The sequence below is a fragment of the Mesoplodon bidens genome (assembly GCF_964165515.1).
Source record: "Mesoplodon bidens genome assembly, chromosome: 7".
NCBI lineage: Eukaryota > Metazoa > Chordata > Mammalia > Artiodactyla > Ziphiidae > Mesoplodon > Mesoplodon bidens.
In genome coordinates this window covers 78,837,670-78,858,221 of record NC_138164.1, presented here as the reverse complement: position 1 = coordinate 78,858,221, position 20,552 = coordinate 78,837,670, and the positions used below count along the sequence as shown (strand labels likewise).

At 48.9% G+C, this 20,552-nt stretch overlaps 1 protein-coding gene across 1 annotated transcript in view; it reads left to right on the top strand.

Moving 5' to 3' along the window:
- Positions 1–4,970: 4,970 nt before the first annotated feature.
- Positions 4,971–20,552, top strand: part of VSTM5 (V-set and transmembrane domain containing 5) — a 32,691-nt gene continuing 17,109 nt past the window's right edge. Inside the window, exon 1 of the mRNA XM_081240887.1 lies at positions 4,971–5,503. Coding sequence (XP_081097013.1) covers positions 5,413–5,503 — 91 coding nt within the window. The 5' untranslated portion in view covers positions 4,971–5,412. The remainder of the gene's footprint in view (positions 5,504–20,552) is intronic.

Sequence of the window (20,552 nt, the reverse complement as noted above, 5' to 3'; positions counted from 1 at the left end):
TGATTTTAAAATACGTCTCCTAGGGCTTCCCTGGTGGCGCAGTGGTTAAGAATTCGCCTGCCAATGCAAGGCACAGGGGTTCGGGCCCTGATCTGGGAAGATCCCACATGCCGCCGAGCAACTAAGGTCGTGTGCCACAACTACTGAGCCTGCGCGCTAGAGCCCTTGCGCCATAACTACGGAGTCTGCGTGCCACAACTACTGAAGGCCGCGTGCCTAGAGCCCGTGCTCCGCAACAAGAGACGCCACCGCAATGAGAAGCCCGCGCACCACAACGAAGAGTAGCCCCCGCTCACCACAACTAGAGAAAGCCCGCGCTAGAGAAAGCCCGCGCGAGCAACGAAGACCCAAAGCAGCCAAAAATAAATAAATAAAATTAATTAATTTTTAAAAATATGTCTCATAAGCTTTTATCATACCTATTATAATTTCCTTTACAGTGCCCTGCCTTTGCGACTTTTTCATTGACTTTTATTGAAATTAGACTTGAATAGCTCAGTTCCCATCTTGTACAAGGGATACCCAGCCCATCTGGGTCCCTAATGGTAATGTCAGATACTGCTGGCCAACCAGCTCACAAATGCCAGCGAATTCAGGAAAACTATTATTTGTTTTTCTAATTTTTATTTTTGTTTTGTTTTGTTTGACTGAAAATCTCCTGCAGACCATATTCTGGGATCAAGTACCTGGCATCTACTCCAAACCATGCATTCAGTGCCAAACTCCTCATTTTTACCAATGAAGAAACGGAGACCCAGAGATATTAAATCATTTCCATAATGGAACAGCTAAGACCAGGATTCAGGTTAGACTTTTGCCATCCACCACACTGCCCCCACTGCATATTTACTGAACACCTTCTACATGCCGGGCCCTGTGCAGGAAGAGACAGCCCATAGAAGATCTGAAAGAAATGGTCTCTGCCCTTTAGAAGTGTAGTCTTAGCGTCCAAGACTAAAAAGGCATGAATCCCACCATGGAAATGTATTCAATTGCTGAGCACCTATTATACAAGACACTGAGCTGGACGCTGTGATAATAACTGACGTGGATCAGGGGTTCCCATGCAACCATCCCACTTCACACGTGTGTCTTATTTGACCCTCCCAGCAGCATTACTAAGTAGTAATGTCAGAATCCCACTTTTCAGAGAAAAAACTGCTGTAAAGGAATGTGAAGTAGCTTGCCTAAGGTCACACAGCTAGGAGTGGAAGTGCTGGGCTTTTCCTGGGTCTGTCTGACTCCAGAGCCAGAGCTCTTATCCAATGTTCTCCCCAGAATCACTATTATCATGCAGAAGGGATATTAAGAGAATAGTACGGGCACTTACCCTTAAGGTAACCGTAGGCTAATAGGGGATAAGGCTTGCCTGCTTCATCACCACAACTCCTGCTCACAGAGGCTACACCCAGGCTGCATGGTACAGGCAGTTTGGACCAGCCAAGTTCAAGGTAGAAAGATAATTGCCATTTTGGATCTCCCCCTTAGTAGGCTTGGCCTCCATATGGTCCCAGAGTGACATGGGGAACACACACCAGCTCAGCTTAAGAGACTTAGGGCACTGTATGGAACCATAAAAGCCTGGCTCAAAGGAACCAATTTTAACAAAGATTTGTATAGGTCTTTCATACTGTAACATTCAACACAATCCCCTCCCACTTCAACCACCTACCTGGCACCCTAAAACCATACACACATATATAATAAACTACAAGCATATTTTCAAGAGAGACAAAAAAAAAAAAGCCCAAGAACTTACAGGTTATCTAAATGTGGTAATCAATTTTGCAAAACTGAACACCAAGATATATGGTCTCACTGGAAGGGCATATCTAAAATCAGGGCTGTCCTTGAACATGAGAATTATATGGGGATATATATGGCTGTCATAAAGCTAGATCACTATAAACACACATCATTTTCTTCTTCTGGAAGTGAAGAATGGCTCCTAAGGTTTTGAGAAAATAAACACTGGTGCATGTTTTTTTTTTAACCAAGTGGTTGATTGGTGAGAATAGTTACCAAATACCTGAGGGCTATAGTTTATGTCAAAGATTTCAAAGGAGAAGCCTACATTTCATACTAAGTATGAATCTTGAATTATACCCTTATAGCAAAAACAAGCATCCTCGGTATCAGTATACAGACCCCTCAAATCTTAGTCCCAACATGCTTTCCTAGTTTTTCTCCCTATTCCTCCCTCTCTGCCTCAACCAGACTACTGCCATGCCTGGGATCTTGTAGGTACTTAACTAAAAGTTGTAGGAAGAAAAGAAGGAAGGAAGGGAAGGGAAGGAAAGGGAAGGAAGGAAGGCAGGAAGGCAGGAAGAAGGGAGGGAGGGAGGAAGGTAGGAGAGAATGAACAAATGAAATAGTAACTATAATCAGGGCTTAAATGAACTCATACTATCTCCCTCCTCCCCTCTATGAAATCCTACTCTATATAAAGGATCCCACAAACTCAGATCAAAGTATCATTTGAATATGACACAAGAAGCTTCTAACTAACCCAGAGCAGTGTTTTTCCACTCTGGCAGCACATTAGAATTATTCAGTGAGCTTTCAAAAAACACTAATGCCAGGGCCCCATCCCAGAAAATATGATTTAGTTGAACTGAAGTGAGGCCCTGGCCGCAGTGCTTTTTTTCTAATGTGCAGACAGGGTTGAGCATTTCTGGTACAGCCCAAACCCCCCAGAGGTCCAGGGAGTTGATGTTACTTCTCCAAGGCCAGAGAGCTGGTGGGTGACAGAGGCAGGACAGGAACTCAGAGCATCACTGAGTCACTCTAGCCTTTATCAGCTCTTGATCTCATGAAATTCTTCCTTCTCTCTTACATCTCTCAGACTACAGTTTTTCTAATTCATGTGCCAGGTGCCAGGTACATGGCAGTGAGCAAAACAGCCAGTTTGCTCTCATCTCGGCCTCAGCAGGAAGAGCCCATATACCTGGAGGCCTTTCTCAATCTGGATCATGCTGTCTACTTTGTGAGTTTCTTGGTACCAGGAGCCATGAATTAGTTATTCATCTTTGGAGCTGCAGGGCCTAGAATGTAGCCCGGTACAGGGTCAGATGTTATGAAAGTTTGATGAATAAATAAATGAATGCAAGTGATTCCTGAATCCCCTTACATGGAATAAATAAAAAAAAAAACAACAACAGAAAACTGTCAAGAAGACCCCTTGTATGAGTCAGGACTTTCTCAATTTTATGTCAGAGAAATCCAACTTTTTAATTTCTTGAGGCAAAGAGGGTATTTATTTGCTCATAACTGGCAAAGGCTAGTGTGCAGAATCCCAGAGCTCAATCCATGTCATGAGGGCTCTAACTCTCTTCTCAGCTCCCAGCTTAGTTTGTACCATCTTGGCTTCATGCTTAATTCAGGGCCTTTCCAATATTCCCAGTATTTCCAGGTTCGTATCCTCTCATTTTAGCAATCCCAACAATGACCACATATCATTCCCAGGGGAAGACTCTGAGGGCCCTGTCCAACCATCCCTGAACCAAACACTTTGGCTGGTGAAAAGTGTACTCTGATTGGTCAGCCTGGCTCACAAGCTCACCCAGGGGCGGTCGGCAGGGTACCACTACTGTCAACCTCACCAAGAACACATGAAATTGGCAAGGAGTCCCCCTTAGGAGCCAGAAGAAGGAGACAGGAAAGTGTGCCGGACTGCCATGGTCTTCTATCTTTCCATCTTTCTGCTCCATCATCCTACTTGGCATGATGGCTTTTGTCCTCATCCATGTAACTTCATGGATACAAGATAGGTGCCACAGATCTAAAGGTTATGATATCTTCAAGGCAGGAAGAAAGGGAGAGGGGCAGCCCTAGCCTTATCTGTCACTTTTATCAAGAAAGCAGGGACTTCCCTGGTGGCGCAGTGGTTAAGAATCCACCTACCAATGCAGGGGACACGGGTTCGAGCCCTGATCTGGGAAGATCCCACATGCCACGGAGGAACTAAGCCCGTGCGCCACAACTACTGAGCCTGTGCTCTAGAGCCCACGAGCCACAACTACTGAGCCCACATGCCACAACTACTGAAGCCCGCGTGCCTAGAGCCCATGCTCCTCAACAAGAGAAGCCACCGCAATGAGAAGCCCGCGCACCGCAATGAGTAGCCCCTGCTCGCCACAACTAGAGAAAGCCCACATGCAACAATGAAGACCCAACGCAGCCCAAAATAAAAATAATTAAATTAATTAATTAAAATAAAAGAAAGCAAAAACTTTCCCAGAAACACCACAAGAAGACTTCCCTTAACATCACTGGCCAGCACCGGCCAGCACTGCTACCCCCAGCTGCAAAGAAGGCTAGAAAATCTAGTTTTAACAAACTGGAGTTGAATTTCATGACTAGCTGGGATCAATATTAATTCCTCCTCCACCCTGTACTCTCCCTCCCCAGGGTTAATTACTCTTGCCCTGAGTCCCCATAGCATACTGGGCCTCCCTTATCAAAGAGACATATGCCCTGTACATAAGGGACATATGCCCTGTACAGCAATTGCTTGTTTTTCCAGCCCTACCCCTCGCTAGGATTTCTAAAGACTTCTATCTTATTCATAGTTGTATCCCCAACCTTTAGCACAGTGCCCGGCTTCAAATCCACCAATGTTTTATGACTGTCTACCATGTATCAGGCCCTGTGCAAATAAGTAGGCTCTCAGTGAATACATCTTGTATGCATGGATGAATGGAGGTGTGGATGGGGGGTGGGTAGATAGTGGATGGAAGAATGGTGGATGGTAGATGGATAGATGGGTGGATGGATGGTGGATGGATGTATAGATGGATGGATGGGTGGGTGGGTGGATGCATGGATGGGTGGATGGATGGTGTTTAGATGGCTGGACGGTACATGGTGGATAGCTATCATCACTGTCCAGTGGCTCCACCCAGAGCAGCCTGAGGCTCCCTTGTCCTCTTCTCACCCCTCTCACCCTAGGCTGTCATTTCACCTACCTGAAAGCCTTCTCATTTCACATGGAGCCATTAGATGGTCCCTCTTGGTCCTCAGGCAACAGCTAATACCTTCCCTTCCTTCTGCCACCCAGCGTCCAGCTGAATCTTGAATCAATACCAGTCAAGTGGGTGTGAACGGAAGGAGACTACTCATTTTTTGCTATTATTTACCTCTGAGTGTGTGCGTTCTAACTGCTTCCTCTATCTCCCTCCCTTCCTCCCTCCCGGTCTCCTCTTCCTTCCCCACTCCTTGGGAACTGGTTCAACCGGAGTACACCAGCTCATCTGCATCTGGCCTCACAGGACAGGCAGGAGGCAGCGGAGGAGGAGGAGCGGGCAGGCGGGCGGCCAGGAGCTGCAGCGGCTGCCACGTGAGCGCACTGCCGGGGCCGCGCCGCGCCGCCCGGGACGCCAATGCCGGGCCGGCGGCGCGCGGGGCTTGCTCATGAGGCCTCTGCCGAGCCGGAGGAGGAAGAGCCACGGCCTCTCGCTGGGAGTCTTCGCCCTCTGCTTGGCCGCTGCCCGCTGTCTGCAGAGTAAGCAAGGGCCGGACCGGGCGGGGGGCGGGGGGCGCGGGGCGAACCACAGCTTTCCGCGGGGCTGGGCGCGCCCTGGAGCGGGGACCCGGCCCGGCGAGGATCCCCCAGGCCGGCTCCCGGGCCACTCTGGGTACGCGCCCCGCCCCGGGCGTTATCAGAGCCGGAAGGCGCCCGGAAGATAACCGGCTCGGCCCGGTGGCCGCCTCCTCTGCAGCATTTTTTATTTCTTTTTCCTGGAATAACCAGGCCGCAGCCCAGGCATCCGCGACCCCCCGGGCACACGAGCCCCGCCCCCTACTGCGGGGACCCTCCCCCTCTCCTTCCGGCGCCTTCCCTGGTCCCTGACGCTGGTCCCTGGTGCTGTAGGCCTCCCCACCTCTCAGAGGAACCCCCAGCAGACTGTCTCGAAGAGAAGGGGTTGTAGGGGTTTGGGTTGGGTGTTAGGGCCTGAATCCCTCAGGCCGGCTGTGGTCCTCACCGCTCTCCCCGGAGCGGAGGCTTTGGATGAGCTGTCCCCAGAATCCCCCGGCTTGGTGAGTCTGCATGTAACGCACAGCCCCACAGACTACCATGGACCCAAACCGCAGATTAGAATGCAGTTCTACTTTCTCATTTAATCATGATCCTTATGACTATTCTCATTTTACAGATTAGTCATCTGAAGTGTGGAGACTCACCAGTGCAGGGCCACTGGCGGTGGGAGGGTCTATAGTAAGAGGCGGTGCTTACTAAGCACGTTTGCGCTCACTGTCCCTGGGGCTTGACAACACTTCTTTCATTAAATCCTCGGAGCAACCCAATGAAAAAAGTGCTACTCTTATCCCTGTTTCACAAGTGAGGAAACTGATGCACAGCCGTCACCAGCTAGGCCGTGGTGGAGTTAGGATTTAAACCTGGGCAATCTAGCGCGCTTGACCTTTACACCTCTCTAGCTAGAGCCCAGCTTTGGAGGCTGCAGATCTCAGAAACCCAAAAGGACTGGGAGGGGGCATGTGCCTCTGGCTGTCTGTGGAGCAAGGAATAGCCAGCTAGTCCATCAGGTGGGTGGGTGTGTTTGGCCTTGCAGTGACCTTTTCTATCATTTTTCAACCCTTCAACATGTGTCTCCAATCAGGCATTCTCATACAACATCTGTACAGCTGTCCCAGGCATTCAAGGACCAACGATTCACCACAGTGTATAATTCATTTATTCACTCACTCATTCATGGCACCCTCTGCTTCCAGGAAGCAGGCCACAATCGTACTGGGGATACCATGGTTCACAGTCCTGTCCTCAGACGAGCAGACAAGACTGCCGGCTTGGAGTGGCGAGTCCTGAGAGGCAGGAAGTGCCAAAGTTCTGGAAGCCCTAGAGGCTCAGAGGAATGAGGCCAAGCCTCCCAAAGGGAGCTGCACCTACCCAGTGACAGATGGACAGGAGCAGCCAGGGGAATGGGACAGAGGGAACACAGCGCATCCTAGGTAAAAAGGAAGCACGTGCAAAACCAGGAAGAAGGTTCAAAGTTTTGCAGTTCTCCATTGAATAGTGACTCCTGCAAAGCTGTAAACTCCAGGAAGACAGATTCCCAGCGCTTGTCCAGTGCCAGCCAGAGTCTACCCCTTAAGGATAGTGAGTGGGTATGCACCTGCCTGATGGGGGCCTGTGCTTCAGGGCCAGCACTGATGATGTAGAGGGGGCCTCCTCCCCTCAGCAGCTCCCTCCATTCTCTGCCTCTTCAGCCTCTGCCCAAAGCTTCCACCCAGAAAGTCAGATATTCATCATTTACACTGAAGTCTGCGTGAAAGCATGCTCCACAAACACAAACACACAAACACACAGCATTTGAGGCCTTTTCTCTATAAACGGGACTGTTATGGACTGAATGTTTGTGTCCCCCTGAAATTCACATGTTGAAACCTCAGCCCCCAATGTGATGGCATTTGGAGGTGGAGCCTTTGGAAGGCAGTTAGGTTTAGAGGAGGTCATGATGGTGGGGCCTCCACGATGGGGGTAGTGTCCTTATAAGAAGAGGAAGAGACACCAGAGATCCCTCTCTCTATCTCTTTCTGCCATGTGAGGACGAAGCAAGATGGCAGCTCTCTTCAAGCCAGGAAGAGAGCCCTCCAAATCTGCCGTCACCTTGATCTTGATGTCCCAGCTTCCAGAACTATGTTGTTTAAGGCACCCAGTCTATGGTATTTTGTGATAGCAGCCCTAGCTAAGACAGAAATTGGTACCGAGAAGTAAAGTGCTGCTGTAACAAATACCCAGAAATGTGGAAGCAGCTTTGGGACTGAGTAATGGGTAGAAGCGGAGGAGTTTTGAAGTACATGCTAGAAATATGGACCCTAAGGGCCATTCTGGTCAGGTTTCAGATGGAAATGAGGAACATGTTACTGGACAATAGAGAAAAGGTGATCCTTGTTAGAAAGTGGCAAAGAACTTGGCTGAGCTGTGTTCATGTTCTAGTGTTCTGTGGAAGGTAGAGCTTGGGAGTGAGGAGAAATTAGATATTTAGCTGAGGAGATATTAAGGAGTGTCGAAGGAGCAACCTGGTCCCTCCTCTCTGCTTATAGTGAAATGCAAGAAGAGAGAAATGACTTGAAGAAGGAATTCTTAAGCAAAAAGGAACTAGAACTTAAAGATGTGGAAAATTCTCAGCCTATCTGTGTTACGAAAAATGAGAGCATGTTCAGAAGAGAACACGTAGATTGAGGCCAAACACTGTTTGATAAGATTAGCCTGGGTGTGAACCACGGGCCTAATCAGCCACCCCAGCAGAAACAACTCCAGTGTAACTGAAGGGGGTGAAGACAGAATGGAATGAGGGAAGGCTGTCAGATTTGATAGATCCTACAGGGCTGACTGTATCGCTGTTTAGCTGGGTACACTATTTTTCAGGCTAAGAAAAGAATGACTCTGAAGGCAATTCAGCCAGCATCAGAGCTGTCTCCTCGGTTTCAAAAGGCGGGGGTGGGGCATTGCCTTGGTTTCAACAGGCAAGATGGAGGCCTTGCAGAGTCTCTGGGGGACATGGAAATGCCCAGCAGAGCTGCAGGGGTGAGGGTGCACCCCTGTCTCAGTGGGTCCTAAAGGCAAGACCACCGCCCCGGTAGGTCCAGAAGGCAGAGCATCAAACCAAAGAGCTAACGGCATTTACCTTGCTAGGTTTGGGGCTCACTTGGGACCCGTCACTCCTTCTTACTTCTGATTTCTTCTTTTTGCAGTGGGAGTATCTATCCCATGCTTGTCCCACCACTGCATTTTGGAAGTACATAACCTACCTGGTTTCACAGGTTCACAGCTGGAGAGTAATTTTCTTTCAAGATGAATCATACCCCAAGTCTCTGAAAGGAGTTAAGACTTTTGGAGCTGTTTGGATGGAATGAATGTATTTTGCATGCAAGAATTCATTGCATGAATTTTGGGGGGCCAGGGGCAGGATGTTATGGACTGAATGTTTGTGTCCCCCAGAAATTCATATGTTGAAGCCCTAACTCCCAGTATAATGGTACGTGTAGGTGGGTGGGACCTTTGGGAAGCAATTAAGTTGAGATGAGGTCATGAGGGTGGGACTTCCGTGAGGGGATTAGTGTCTTTATAATAAGAGGAAGAGACCAGCACTCCCTCTCTCTACATGTGAGGATACAGCAGGAAGGCGGCCATCTGCAAGACAGGAAGGGGGTCCTCACCAAGAACTGAGTCTGTTGCCACCTTGACCTTGGACTTTGCAGCTTCCACAGCTGTGAGAAGTAAATGTCTGTTGTTTAGGCCCCCCAGTTTTTGGTATTTTGTTATAACAGCTCAAGCTGAATAAGACAGGGACTTAAAGGCTTATCCCCTCTGAAAGCTGGCAGGCCTCCCGCACCTGGCCAAGGTGGAGCGCTTTTCTAGGACCCTTGTTCGTTTCCTTTCTCAGCTCTCAACATGGGAAGTTATCCATCAGGCCTCCTCCTCATCAGTGCTCCCGCTCATTTAGAAGCAGATGATCCAAGACTCAAGCAGGAAAGTTTTGGGTTTTTTTGTTGTTGGTTTTTTTGTTTGTTTGTTTTTAATTGAAGCATAGTTGATTTACAATGTTGTGTTAATTTCTGCCATACAGCTAAGTGATTCATATATATATATATATACATATATACATATATATATTCTTTTTTAAATATTCTTTTCCATTTGGGTTTATCATAGGATATTGAATATATTTCCCTGTGCTATACAGTAGGACCTATTGTTAAGTAGGAAAGTTTAGCTAATGGCCCAGGCCAAGTCAGCTTGCTTCCTGTGCTCCAACCTCAGCTTCTAAAAAGCAGCCCACTCCCCCAGCATGCGCACACAGCCACACACGTGCACACATGAATACACACAGGAGTGCCCTTTAACATCCCCACTTGACCAGGGTGGAGCCAGGGATGGAGGAGCTAGCCCCACTGAGTCACTCATGGCCCAGTGCCCAGGAGAACAGAGGGGCAGCATGGGGGCTGAGCCTGGGTCTGGGGAGGGAGTTGATAGGCCAGAGCAGCCACAACCAGAGGGAGCTATGGGTTCTGGATTAGCTGGAGGTGCCATGGGAGGGGAGGGAGAGCTGGTGTTGGAGGAATCCCCTGGAGGCCCCGGGGAGACACCGGGATCCATCAAGCCAGGACAAGGCCCCACTGGTCACCTATGTAGCCGTCCACAGTTATTAAGCAGTTATGGTGTATCAGGCTCTGCACTGGCGCAGGTGAAACAAATGAGGCGTGGTCTCTCTCTGCACTGTCCTCTCTGATTTATAGACAATGATCTTGCATACCTATAAAGGTACCCACCCAAAAGAGTGGTGCTTGGGTGTGCTTTTAAAAATGCAATAAAAAAAAAATGCAGTCATGCTGTGCTTGTTACTCAGCAACTTACTTTTCACAGCAATTTATTTATTTATTTATTTTTGGCCATGCCACACTGTTTGTGGGATCTTAGGTCCCTGACCAGGGATTGAACCCGGGCCTTTGGCAGCAAGAGCACCGAGTCCTAACCACTGGACTGCTAGGGAATTCCCTTTTTACAGCAGTTTTTGAGCTCTGTCCATGTTGATAGCCTAGATCTTGCTCATTCCTCTCAACTGCTATCCATATGTCATTGTATCCACATGCTACTTTTTTTTTTTTTTTTTTTTTTTTTTTGTGGTACACAGGCCTCTCACTGTTGTGGCCTCTCCCATTGCGGAGCACAGGCTCCGGATGTGCAGGCTCAGCAGCCATGGCTCACCTGCCCAGCCGCTCCATGGCATGTGGGATCTTCCCGGACCGGGGCACGAACCCGCGTCCCCTGCATCGGCAGGCGGACTCCCAACCACTGCGCCACCAGGGAAACCCTCCACATGCTACTTTTTCCTTAGCTAGCCCCCTTCTGATGGACATGTCAGGTTTCAGATTTTAGCCCTCCCTGGGGGGAGAACAGAGCCCTAATGCAGGGTGCTGAGTGCAGTGCTATTGATATGCACATCGTATGGAGGATGAGGAAGGCCGGGAGCCACCTCCAGGCTGACAGGTACCCCCTGCACACACACCTCCTCCCCTTGGGGGTAGTACTCAAAAAATGCCTGGGGGATTACACTGAAGCTATTGAGGGAGGGGCGGAATCAACCAGAAAGTCACCCAAATTTCTTCATTTCTGGTCTCCAAGGGAGTCCTGAGTATATTCTCTGCTGGTCTGGGAAGGGGCTACAGTCAGGAGACTCCTTTCTCCATTGTCCCCAGGACTTAAGGACACCTATTTATTTCATCTGCTCTAAGACTTTTTTTTTTTACTTTTAATATTCCGATATATCTAAAGTCAAGATGCACGTTACAAATAAATAACTTTGCTGTAATCTCTGTCAGCCTGGACTGAAGTTGAGTCCTTCCCGAATGTGTGTTGCTTCTGTCGGTCACCGTCACCGGGAAGCATCCTCCTACCTGGGGAACGGGAATGAAGAAGGTGAGGTTGAGTCTTGAAAGCTGAGTAAGGGTATACAGCAGGACAGGGTGGAGAAGAGAGTTTTAGGCATACAGCAAGTGCTCATAAACTAGGTTCAGGACTTCCCTGGTGGTGCAGTGGTTAAGAATCCGCCTGCCAATGCAGGGGACACGGGTTCGAGCCCTGGTCTGGGAGGATCCCACATGCCGCAGAGCAACTAGGCCCGTGCGCCACAGCTACTGAGCCTGCGCTCTAGAGCCCGTGAGCCACAACTACTGGGCCCGTGTGCCACAACCACTGAAGCCCGTGCACCTGGAGGCCGTGCTCTGCAGCAAGAGAGGCCACCGGAGTGAGAAGCCCGCGTACCTCAACCAGAGAAAGCCCGCGCGCAGCAACAAAAACCCATCCTAACCAAAAAAAAAAAAAAAAAAAGCCTAGGTTCATGCATCCTCTTGGGGCCTGGCAGGGTCTGGGTGTGCTAAGCGAAGGAAGAGGAAGTGGGGAAGTGGGAGAGTTGCCTTGGTAGGCACCTACTGGAAACTTAACTGGTCCCCCACTCAGAGACCCCACTGACACTGCACCCCCATAGCCTGTGCTCTCAAACACTGGGCTGCCTGCACCTGGGTTTTCCCTGGAACACAGTCTCAGGGTCAGAAAGTATTTACTAACCTAGCGGAAATGGGAGTGGGAGAGAGGCATCATTGGCAAGCGTGAGTTTGGGCAATGATTTTCTCCCGTAACTGGTTTGCTGGGCTGGGAAGGCAGCGGTGAGCCCTGTGGGCAAAGGGGAAAGGATACACTGGACCGTAAAGCGAGCACAGAACATTCCTGCTGTTCACTGTGGTCCAGGAAGCACGGTGTCCTTTCCCCTGCTGAGGCACATCCCTAGGGGCAGCTCAGGCCAGTGACATGCTGATCCCAGAGGAACCCCGCTGCTCTGGGGCTTCCTGGGGAGTCTCCAGCTGGGAAGGGGCAGGGCCTGAGGGGCTGGTTCCAGTCCTGTGCTGGCAGTAAGCCCTGTATATGGAGTCACCTTCATTCTCTGAGTGCACAGGGCCAGGAGGGTGGGCTGTTTAGCGGTTCTCAGCCAGGGCTGCACATGAGAACCTCCTGGAGGGCTTGTAAGACCTACAGATGCCCACACCGTACCCCAGATGGTTACATCCATCTCTTTGAGGGCAGGACCCAACACTGTTTCGTTTCAAGTTAGGCTCCTGGAGTGACTCTAAGGTGTGGCCAGGCAGAGAGTTCCTGGACTAGACCATTTCCACGTCCCCCCCCATTCATCTTATCTTAAGGAAAGAGCTGGGCATGAACAGTGCACCTTTCTCCCATCTTCTGTTCTCAGAACACCCACCACTGTATGCAGACAAGTCTCGCTTATGCCTTATTTGTAGTTTAATCCTGACAAACCCATGATACTCTGCCACCGGGCTTAGGTCAAAAGAGAAGGCTGCTTTGCTTTGAAGTTTGGTTTGGTTCAGTAAATGGTTCCTGAGCACCTACTGTGTCGGGAGCACCATGCCAGGAGCCAGGGGTATTCAGCACGGTCCCTGCAGTGGGAGGAATCACATGACCCAGAGGGGAGGTCAGATCCTACCCAGATGATTTGAGGTCAGATGCCCAGGGAGTACTGAGAGAAGCATTTAGCTCAGCTGAGAGTTGGAAGGAGTCTTCTCAAAGAAGAAGCCTCGAAGGCAAAGTAGGAGGAAGCCAGGTGAGCCGGGAGGAGGAAGGTTCTGAGCGACAGGAAATAGTGAGCACAGACACAGCACTGCCACCTTCTCGCTCTTGGGGCCAGTAGTGGGAGACAATTCTTTCGTTAAGTCAAGTTTTTCAGCTCTGGTCAATTTCTTCATATTCAATCTGATAAGTTATCTTAACAGTTTAAGGACTGGGGCTTGGGAAGGTCTTGGATCTTAAGTGCTGGAATATTTCCTCTGATAGAGTCTTACGCTAGTGCCAGGGGATCAGGAGGGAGATGTGGGTCCCTCGGCACCAGACACTGGCCAGGGGACCTAACTAACGTGAGCCTTCTCTGGCTGCTTGCCCTTCTGTCCTATTGCAATATCCCCACCCCGGGCTCACTGTGGGACTGGATCACATTCCTTTTGGAGGCCAATGCCCCAAAGCGGAACACCAGACCCGCTCTCTCCTCTTGCCTTCCTCAAGCAGGCCTTCTGCTTACTCTGGGGTGGGAGTTCAGGAGTCCCTGAACCAGAGCTTGTTCTTCTATGTCAGGTAGACTGTCAGTTCAGTTTGGCAGCCCCAGTTTGAGTGAGAGCCACCCGTCGTGTCACACACTGCTGGGGTGCTGGCGATTCGGATCTCAGTGTGAGCTCACCTGCTCCTTCTAGCGGGGGAGATGGGCCGTCACTCATCCAACACGAATGCAAAGCCAGCTGGGAACTGTGCTGTGGGAGCCGAGTGGGGCCTGGCAGAGGAGTGACATTTAAGATGGGCCTTTAGCAGTGAGCAGAAGGCCGAGAATGGGGATGGGTGATCTGAGCTGAGCTAGAGGGAGTAAGCCACAGTGGGGAGTGGTCCACAGTCTGGCGCCACTGGAATTGGGGGCTGGCAAGGAGTCTTGGGAGATGGGGAAGGAAAAGAAGGTTGAGGTGAGACTTTTTAGGTCTTTCAGAGCCAGGAGAGACACAGCAAGATATGTAGTCTAGAAAGATCACTAATAATAGTCTCTAGCCAACTGAAGAGAAGAAAAGCCAGTACCTCCTGAGTTTCTATAATTGCTAATAACAATTACAAGGCAATAATATCTGTGACTATTTATTGAGCACCACATACTTTGTGCCAAGCACTGTAACAGCTGCTTTTCCATGCAACTTCACAGTAATCCTGCAAATAGGTATTATTAGTCCCCATTTTATAGATGGGGAAAACGAGGCTCAGAGAGGTTGAGAGACTTGCCTAAAGACATTCATTCTTTCATCAGGTGTTTATGGGAAACCCAAAGTGCCAGGCACTGTGCCAGGCCCGGGGGAGTCAATGAAGAACAAGATAGACCAGCCGCTGTGCTCATAGCTGAAAGTTGATCTGGGAGGATGGAGCATTAATCAAGAGAAATTACAATGGACAGGGATAAACTGATAGAGAGGGACAGAGAGCCATGGGAACCCAGAGCTGGGACCCCTAACCTGGTGTTGAGGGACTGTGGAAGGCTTCCTGGAAGAAGCGATGTTTAAACTAAGACCTGTAGGATGAAGACGGATTGGCCCTTTAGTCCCGTCGAAGGAGGAGCTTTGTACTCTAACTGTGGTACCCAGTCACGTGTGTGCCTGAATTATCTTTTGATCACTCGACACCCCTCTTCCAAGTGCCTTCAGGCATCCTGTAAAAAGAATTGTTGGGACGTCAGCCACCTCATTTCCTCCTTCATCCTCCTGTTCCACACACATTTCCACAGAAGTCTCTGAGGAGCACCCCACCTCCTGGTTCCCCAGGCTGGCCACTGACTCAGGCCCGCCATAAGTCCTGCAGCCCAGATCTGCAGAGGGAAAACCCAGCAGCACCCCATCCCCCATGCTTGGGCAGGGCCAGGCAGCCACCTTTGCCATACCTAGCTTCCTTGACATCCGAGTAGAAACACAGCAGTGACTTGACCATAGCCTGTGATCATTCAGAAAAGTGTTTGGCTTTCTAGCAAGGGTGGCTCTTGCTTAAGTCAGAAAGATTCCAGAAGGAATTCCACAGGGAGGAATTTCGGGTCACCCAATCTCTTGCTACACCTCCACAAGTGGATCACAGATTTACAAATGCTGATTCAAGTTCTATACGTGTTATGTAATTTGGGCTGGAAGAACGAGCCTCCTTCACGCAACACTCCAGCTCCCAGTCTCAGATCTACTGCTTCAGTCCCTGGTACAGCTCCAGCTTCTGCTTACACACCCATGAGGATGGGGAGCTCACTACCTCAATAAGCAGCTCAGTGCATCTTCAAAGAATTCTCAGTCTTTGAAGAATAATTGTTCAATAATGATTGAATGGGCACCAAGTGTTAGAAACTGTGATAAGCTCCTTATATGTCTTGCCTCCCTTAAACTTCATTCTGCTGCTGGAGGTGGGCACAACCCTATTATAGTATACTTATTTCATTGGTACGGTAACAGATTCTGAAAGAAACAAATTTACCCCAGATCACACAGCTGTTATTGGCAGACTTAAATGTTGAGGATAAGTCTGCCTGACTCCAGGTCTATGAATGCATGCGTTTATACACACACTCTCTCAGTTCTCTTCACCGGAACCCATCTTCTTTCAGTCTTTACACACTGGTGCTTGTTCTGGCAATGACTGGGTGTCTCAAGTCTTCCCTCCTCCAAGATGAGACGTTCTGCAGCAGAGGCTCTTCCCCTGCCTGGCAGAAGTGGTATTAACTGTGCTCGGGAAGGAGAGGAGGGGCCAGCTTTCAGGGCTCCTAGGAGCATCCTCAGTGTCCCCTTTGCCCAGAGTTCTAAGGGTGTTGTCCTGGGACCAGCAGCAGCATTACCTAGGAACTTGTTAGTGATGCAAACTCTAGGGCCTCACCCCAGACCTGCTGAATGAGAGACTAGGGATGGGGCCCAGCAATTGTTTCAATAAGCCCTCCAGGTGGTTCTGATGCAACTAAATGTTGAGAACCATTGCCTTATAACATTGCAGACAGTAGAGGAGGCAAAGGGAAATACTTAGGTCACTCGATCTTCCTCCCTAACCCAGAAGCATCTCTAGAAATAGGACCAGATATAATAAAATTTGAGGGATGCCAGAAAGAGCCCATTTCCCCCAAATATCTTGCTGAAAGGCTGTCACAGGGCCTCAAACATTCCTTTTTCACACAATGACCCTTCATTCCTTTGGTTTAGGCAATGTTAAATGCCCCTAGGAAGTGGGCCTGGGCTTCAGCTGCTAACCCCTTAGTGTGGATTCGTTCAGTGGTTTTCAGTCTTGGCTGTACACTAGAATCATGTGGGGACTTTTAAAAAGCACAGAGGTGGGCTTCCCTGGTGGCGCAGTGGTTGAGAGTCCGCCTGCCGATGCAGGGGACACGGGTTCGTGCCCCGGTCTGGGAAGATCCCACATGCCGCGGAGCGGCTGGGCCCGTGAGCCATGGCCGCTGAGCCTGCGCGTCCGGAGCCTGTGCTCCGCAGCGGGAGAGGCCACGACAGTGAGAGGCCCACATACTGCAAAAAAAAAAAAAAAAAAAAAAAAAAATCACAGAAGCTTTGGTCTCATCCCCATAGATTCTAAACTCATAGTCCAGGGTAGGATTTTTAAAAGCTTCCCCAAATGGCCTAATATTCAAAGATTGACAATAGCTAGATTAGATCAGGTGGTTCCCCTTGGTCCAGTCTGCTGACTGGGGAGGTGGGTTTGCTGGGCCTTCTCTGCGGGGTTCTGAGAAGAGATTGGGTGGAGCTGATCAGATGCCAAAGGAGCTAATTATGGATTTGCATGTAGCATGTGTGACTCCGGGCTGGTGCTCCATCAGTGTCAGTCCCCTTGACTTACTTTCCCAAATGCTTGTTGAATGGGGAGAGACTGGATTGAGTCTGGGAGAAAAATCAGAGAAGGGAGCTCCTGTGCCCCCTGGAATTGTTCCTGGCCATCAAGTTCTCTCACCTACATTTTTTTTTAATTGAATCATTAACAGCCAAGCCATGATAATCCTTAATTACAAATGAGGAAATAGTGGCTCAGATAGGGGAGGGGATTTGCGCTGTTGTTCAGCTAGGGCCTGGAGCAGCTGAAACAGTACTGGGTCTTCTGATTCCAGGGCTTCCCCAGCCGGCATCTTGCCCTCCTCTGCCACCCTCGGTCCCCACAGGCAGGTGTGCCTCCCCAGCATCTGGGGAGACGGGCGGCGTTTCCTCTCTGCCGGCAGAAAAGGAGCTGATGAGAACATTGGGTGAGTGTGGTGGCCCAGGAGCCACAGGGCGTTGCAAGCAGGAGAGGGTGCTCAGTGGTGTCCCAGGAGGACGAGGTCGTCTGCTGGGAATGAGGAGGAATTTGGAGGTCAAAGAGATTGGAGGGGGGATTCCCTGGTGGCGCAGTGGTTGAGAGTCCACCTGCCGGTGCAGGGGATGCGGGTTCGTGCCCTGGTCCGGGAGGATCCCATGTGCCGTGGAGCGGCTGGGCCCGTGGGCCATGGCCGATGGGCCTGCGCGTCCAGAGCCTGTGCTCTGCAACGGGAGAGGCCACAGTGGTGAGAGGCCCACGTACTGCAAAAAAAAAAAAAAAAAAAAAAAAGAGATTGGAGGGACATAATAACCATGGAGAAAGGAAGAGTGAATTTACGTGAACAATACAGTAAGGTGGGCAGTCCGGAGGGCCCTCTCGAATGTGCACTGGAAACCGTGTGCGCTCTTGTTCTGGAGAGTGTCGGCCGTGGGATGTTCTCCTGCCGTGCTGACTGCTCAGGTCTCAGGTCTGGGCAGGGAGGAAGTGAAGAGCTGTTGATCCAGGGTGAGGGTTTTGCTAGTAGATGTGATTAAAAGACAGAGGCCACTGGAGTTTGAAGAATCTTGGCAAGAGTGTTTGGGACATGATGGGCTATGGAACCCAGGCTGGAGAGGGCGGGATGTGAGAATGATGGACTGGGAAACAGAGAGAGAGCTGGAGTGGAAGGACTGAGGAGGCCAGTGGGAGATGTTGAACAGTAAACAGGAAGGAGAGAAGGTTGTGGTCAGAGCAGGCTGCTCTACTGGAGACCGAGGTAGAAGGAGAATCTTCTTGTAGATGTCAGAATAGAATTAGGAGAATCTCCTAATGCTGGAGGTATGTAGGATGATGCCATGCCTTGCAGTAGAGTTGCCAACGTGTTTGAAGAGTAAAGAGGAGACTGGGGGACCAGAGTACTCACGATGACGAGGAGGGGAGAGGGTGAAACAAACTCAAGGGAAGAGGATTTTTCTGAAGCGGGTGGAGGAGTGATGGTCTAAACCAATGGTATCCAATAGAAATATAATGTGAGCCACACATGCAAGACATGTGTAATTCTAAATTTTCTAGTGGTCACATTAAAAAAGAAACAGGCACAGTTAATTTTAATATATTTTGTTTTACCCAATATGTCTAAAATATTATTTCTACATGTATTCAATATAAAAACTTATTAATGAGATATTTTACATTCTGTTTATCATGCTAAGTACCAAGTCTTCAAAATCTGGTGTGGGGCTTCCCTGGTGGCGCAGTGGTTGAGAGTCCGCCTGCCGATGCAGGGGACACGGGTTCGTGCCGCGGAGCGGCTGGGCCCGTGAGCCATGGCCGCTGAGCCTGTGCTCCTGGAGCCTGTGCTCCTGGAGCCTGTGCTCCACAACGGGAGAGGCCACAACAGTGAGAGGCCCGCGTACCGCAAAAACAAACAAACAAACAAACAAAAAATCTGGTGTGTATTTTACATTTAGAGCACATCTCAATTTGGACTAGCTAATTTCAAGTGCTCAATAGCTACTGTGGCTTGCAGCTACCATATGGGAAAGCCCAGGTCTAGACTCTTGCTTCTTGTCACATCTGTCTCCCAAGTCCTTAACAGCACTGAGTGATGTGCTATTTTGGGAAACATAAAAGAAGTGAAAAACTCCACCTCTATATTCAAAGTGCCTTATCTTATTAGAGGCAGCTGTGGAGCAGTGAAAGGAGAGTTGGGTTCCAGTCTCAGCTCTGATTTTCTACTTGTCAGGGATTTGGACACTTATACTGTGACTCAGCCTCAGTTTCCTCATTTTTTTTCATGAATAAATATACTGCTGGCTTAATAAGATTTTGATTGTAAAACATTCTGATCACCAACTATCTTTTTTTAAATTGAAGTATAGTTGATTTACAGTATTAGTTTCAGGTATATAACATTGTGATTCAAAAATTTTATTGATTATAATCCACTTATAGTTTAAAATATTGGCTATATTCCCTGTGCTGTACAATATATCCTTGTAGCTTATTTATTTTATATATAGTACTTTGTATCTCTTAATCCCCTACCCCTATTTTGCCCCTCCCCCTTCCCTCTTCCCACTGGTAACCACTAGTTTGTTCTCTGTATCTGTGAGTGTTTCTGTTTTGGTATATTCACTAGTTTTATTTTTTAGATTCCACTTATAAGTGATGTCATACAGTATTTGTCTTTCTCTATCTGACTTATTTCACTGAGCATAATACCCTCTAAGTCCATCCATGTTGTTGCAAGTGGCAAAATTTCATTCTTTTTTAGGGTTAATATTCAATATAAACTGTGTATTTATACCACATTTTCTTTATCCATTCATCTGTTGATGGACACTTAGGTTGCTTCCATATCTTGGCTATTATAAATAATGCTGCTATGAACATTGGGTGCATATATCTTTTCAAGTTAGTGTTATTGTTTTCTTTGGATATATACCCAGGAGTGGAATTTCTGGGTCATATGGTAGTTCTATTTTCAGTTTTTTGAGGACCCTCCATAGTGTTTTCCACAGTGGCTGCACCACTTGACATTCCTGCCACAGTGTCCAGCGGTTCCCTTTTCTCCACATCCTCACCAACATTTGTTATTTGTAGTTTTTGATGATGGCCATTTGACAGGTGTGAGGTGATACCTCATTGTGTTTTTTTTAATATATATATATTTATATTTATGTATTATTGTTTCTTTTAATTAATTTATTTATTTTTGGTTGCTTTGGGTCTTCGTTGCTGCACTCAGGCTTTCTCTAGTTGCGGTGAGCAGGGACTCCTCTTCGTTGCAGTGTGTGGGCTTCTCATTGTGGAGGCTTCTCTTGTTGCAGAGCATGGGCTCTAGGAGCCTAGGCTTCAGTAGTTGTGGCACGTAGGCTCAGTAGTTGTGGCTCATGGGCTCTAGAGCACAGGCTCAGTAGTTGTGGCGCACGGGCTTAGTTACTCCGTGGCATGTGGGATCTTCCCGGACCAGGGCTCGAACCCGTGTCCCCTGAGTTGGCAGGCGGATTCTTAACCACTGTGCCACCAGGGAAGTCCTCATTGTGGTTTTGATTTACATTTCCCTGATTAGCCATGTTGAGCATATTTTCATGGGCCTATTGGCCTTCTGTGTGTCTTCTTTGGAAAAATTTCTATTCAGGTCTTCTGCCCATTTCTTAATTGGGTTGTTTGGGGTTTTTTTTATAGTGAGTTGTAT